The 3,100-nt window shown below is 34.7% G+C and overlaps 1 protein-coding gene across 1 annotated transcript in view; it reads left to right on the top strand.

Annotated features, from left to right (window-relative positions):
• LOC102862285 (protein BTG3-like) overlaps positions 1 to 2,467 on the top strand; it is a 44,402-nt gene extending 41,935 nt beyond the window's left edge. The window contains exon 4 of the mRNA XM_006889819.1: positions 1,788 to 2,467. Within this exon, the coding sequence (XP_006889881.1) occupies positions 1,788 to 2,027 (240 nt within the window). The 3' untranslated portion in view covers positions 2,028 to 2,467. The remainder of the gene's footprint in view (positions 1 to 1,787) is intronic.
• Positions 2,468 to 3,100: the final 633 nt, after the last annotated feature.

Here is a 3,100-nt window from a genome sequence, read left to right as displayed (position 1 = left end):
AGCATTTGTTGCTTGCTGTTCTGTTAAATTTTGCTATTCTGACTGGGGTGAGATGATATCTCATAGTTGTTTTGATTTGCATATCTCTTAGAGCTCGAGATTTTGAACATTTCTTCATGTGCTTGTTGGCCATCTGAATGTCGTCTTTGGTGAAATGTGAGCCTAGAATAGAATCTTAATACTTGGTAGCAGCCATCTAGGATACAAAAATTTGTCCCTGTTCACCTGTGTCAGTAGCAGAAGACGACCATCCAGCAAATGAACAAAGAACTGAACTAGAATTGCCTCCATGAACTACTGCTTGCCTTTACCATGAGGCCAAACCTGGATGGTGTCCAGCTACCATTACTGAACTTATGGTTCAAGGATTTACGAAGGAATTTTTACCAAAAAGTGAAGGGGATGTGTATAGAATTTAATCTCACATTTCTTTAAAAAATCCAAGCTTTTTGGTCTAATTGAGACTGAATGAACTCCTAAATTTGTTGTCCTGGGAAAAAATATTTATACCCTGAACTGACACCACTCCGATGTAATTTCCAAGTTGAGTACTTCAGTAGGAATAACACAGAATGTTCACCTTAACATTATACCTTCGTAATTGGGTTATCAGTCTTTTTCTTCTGGAGGCCTAGGATGGCCAACAGAGGTATGATGATCAAAATCATTGGCAATGAGAGAGATGCAAATCAAAACAACAATACCATCTCACCCCTAGTAGCAGTGACAAAGTATAGCACAGCAGCAAACAATAAATTTTGAGAGAATATGGAGAAGTGGAAACTCTCATACATGATTGGGTTGTACACCATTCTGGAAGGCAGTTTGGCATTTCCTCAGAAAGATGAACACAGAAACTGTGTATGATCCTGTATTTCAATACTAGAAATATACCCCAAGGAAATTAGAACTGAGACACAAATAGAGATTTGTACACTTATGTTCATAGCTGTGTTATTTACCATCACACAAACACAGAAATAGCCAAGATGTTCAAGTACAACTGAATGGATTGAAAAATTGGGGTGCATTCATACAGTGGAATACTACATAGCACTCGAACAATGATTTTGAAAAATACTGTATAACTTGGAAGAGACTGGAGAGCATTATCCTGAGTGAACAAATTCCGTCTTACAAGGACAAATGCTGCATAAGACCATTAGTGTAAAAAATAACTAGTAAAATGTGTGAGAATCCAAGGGGAGATGGGATGGGGATAGAGGAGTGAGGATAAGTAGGAGTAATCTGTGGGGTTCCACAATTTGGTGGGTGGGGGAAGGGAGTGAAGAAAAGGGGAAGGATCCCTTGGGGACCTGAAAAGGCAGAGTAATGATGGGCATTGTTCAGTGGTGATTAATTGTATAAATATAATGCATGGGAATGACTGAAACAGTGTGAATGAAGAATAGTGTAAAACACAGTGTAAATAAACTTTGTAAGCAAACCAATATAAATTTTTTTAAAAATTACTTTTATCACATTGGCAAAAGCATCTAAAGCACAGATGAATGATTTATAAGGTAGTGAGATTTAAGTTAATGATGGGAAGCAGTGTGTCACCACATGGAAAATGTAATCAAAGTCACAGAAGTATACTTGTGGAAATGATAGAATGTATTCCATCCATTCTCTAGGATGGCTGCTGTATTCACCAAAAGTAAACTTTTTAAAAAAAATTATCACTTATTATATGTTTTTAAAATATAGTTAACCAGTTAGGATTATTACTTGGGTTTTGAGTGACTTTATCTTTTTCCATTTGACTGAAGTTCTCTTTTTTGCAGATTTCAGAATTGATATTCCCCCCTCTTCCAGTGTGGCATCCTCTGCCCAGAAAAAAACCAGGGATGTACCGAGGGAATGGCCATCCGAGTCACTACCCACCTCCTGTTCCTTTTGGTTATCCACATCAGGGAAGGAAGAATAAATCATACCGCCCAATTCCAGTGACATGGGTACCTCCTCATGGAATACATTGTGACCGGAACCACTGGATGAATCATCACATGTTAGCACCTCACTAGCTCCTTTTTGATTCTGTTAATGTCATGTTGAAAGAAAGGTAGACTAAGCCTGATTATATATATAAAAATGTTGAAAGTTCTTACTCCCAGTAGTAAAGTTAGATGGACCAAACCATCAAACTTATTTTTATAGAGATGTTATTGAGAATAATCTTTCTTAAATATAGATATATATATATATATGCACTTTAGATACATTGATAATAGTTTGAGAAATTTTATTAAAGTTAGTCAAGTGCCTGAGTTTTTAATATTGGACTTGAGTATTTATATATTGTGTATCAACTTTGTTGGATACAAAAACACTGTAGGAGTGGACAATCTGTTACAGCACCTTTGTGGATGTAAGTTATTTATACACAAGGCTATCTATTTTATTTCATTATTTTGAAGAGTTGTGAAATCATGTAGTTGCACATAGAATAGTTTGAGGCATGCCAGTGTATTTCTCTTCTGTGCATTAAAAAGGGAGAAAGCAAAGTGTTCCGTTCAACATCTTTAATTATCTAGTGAAAAATAAAACAATAAAAATTCTAAATTTCTTTTAAAAAAATCAACTTTTGAACTTTATTTTCCCCGAAACATACAGTATCAAAATATGCATATGAAGTCTTAAATTTGTTATTTTTAGCTAACTGAAAACATAAATGTCTTCTGCTACTGTTGTTATACATAGGCTTTTCTTAACCAAAACTTTGTCATGTACTAATTTTGATGACATCTGACTGACATGCCTTATTTCCACTTTTAAAAAAGAATGTTCTTGTAACATTTGTTAAAATTCTGTTGAAGAATGCCTTTTCCAGTATGTTAAAATCTTTTGAAGTATTTAATAAATATTAAAATAAAGATAATAGTACTTCAGATTCTTCATAGTCCTTCATATTTATACCACTGTAATCCCATCAGTCTTGTAAGCGTACTTGAACTAAAAAAAGAGAGAGAGAGAAATCTGAGTGTTGTTTTTTTCCCCCCAAAATTTAAAAAACTAAGATCAGTAAGTATTTCCCCCTCACTCAGTCCTTAAGTTTGCAATCTTAAATTACATGACTTCTCTCAAGAGGAAAATAAAA

The sequence above is a fragment of the Elephantulus edwardii genome, unplaced genomic scaffold (assembly GCF_000299155.1).
Source record: "Elephantulus edwardii isolate Elephantulus edwardi_28Jun2011 unplaced genomic scaffold, EleEdw1.0 scaffold00081, whole genome shotgun sequence".
Classification (NCBI taxonomy): domain Eukaryota; kingdom Metazoa; phylum Chordata; class Mammalia; order Macroscelidea; family Macroscelididae; genus Elephantulus; species Elephantulus edwardii.
Note: the sequence above shows the minus strand (reverse complement) of the source record. Positions and strands in the feature narration are given on the sequence as shown.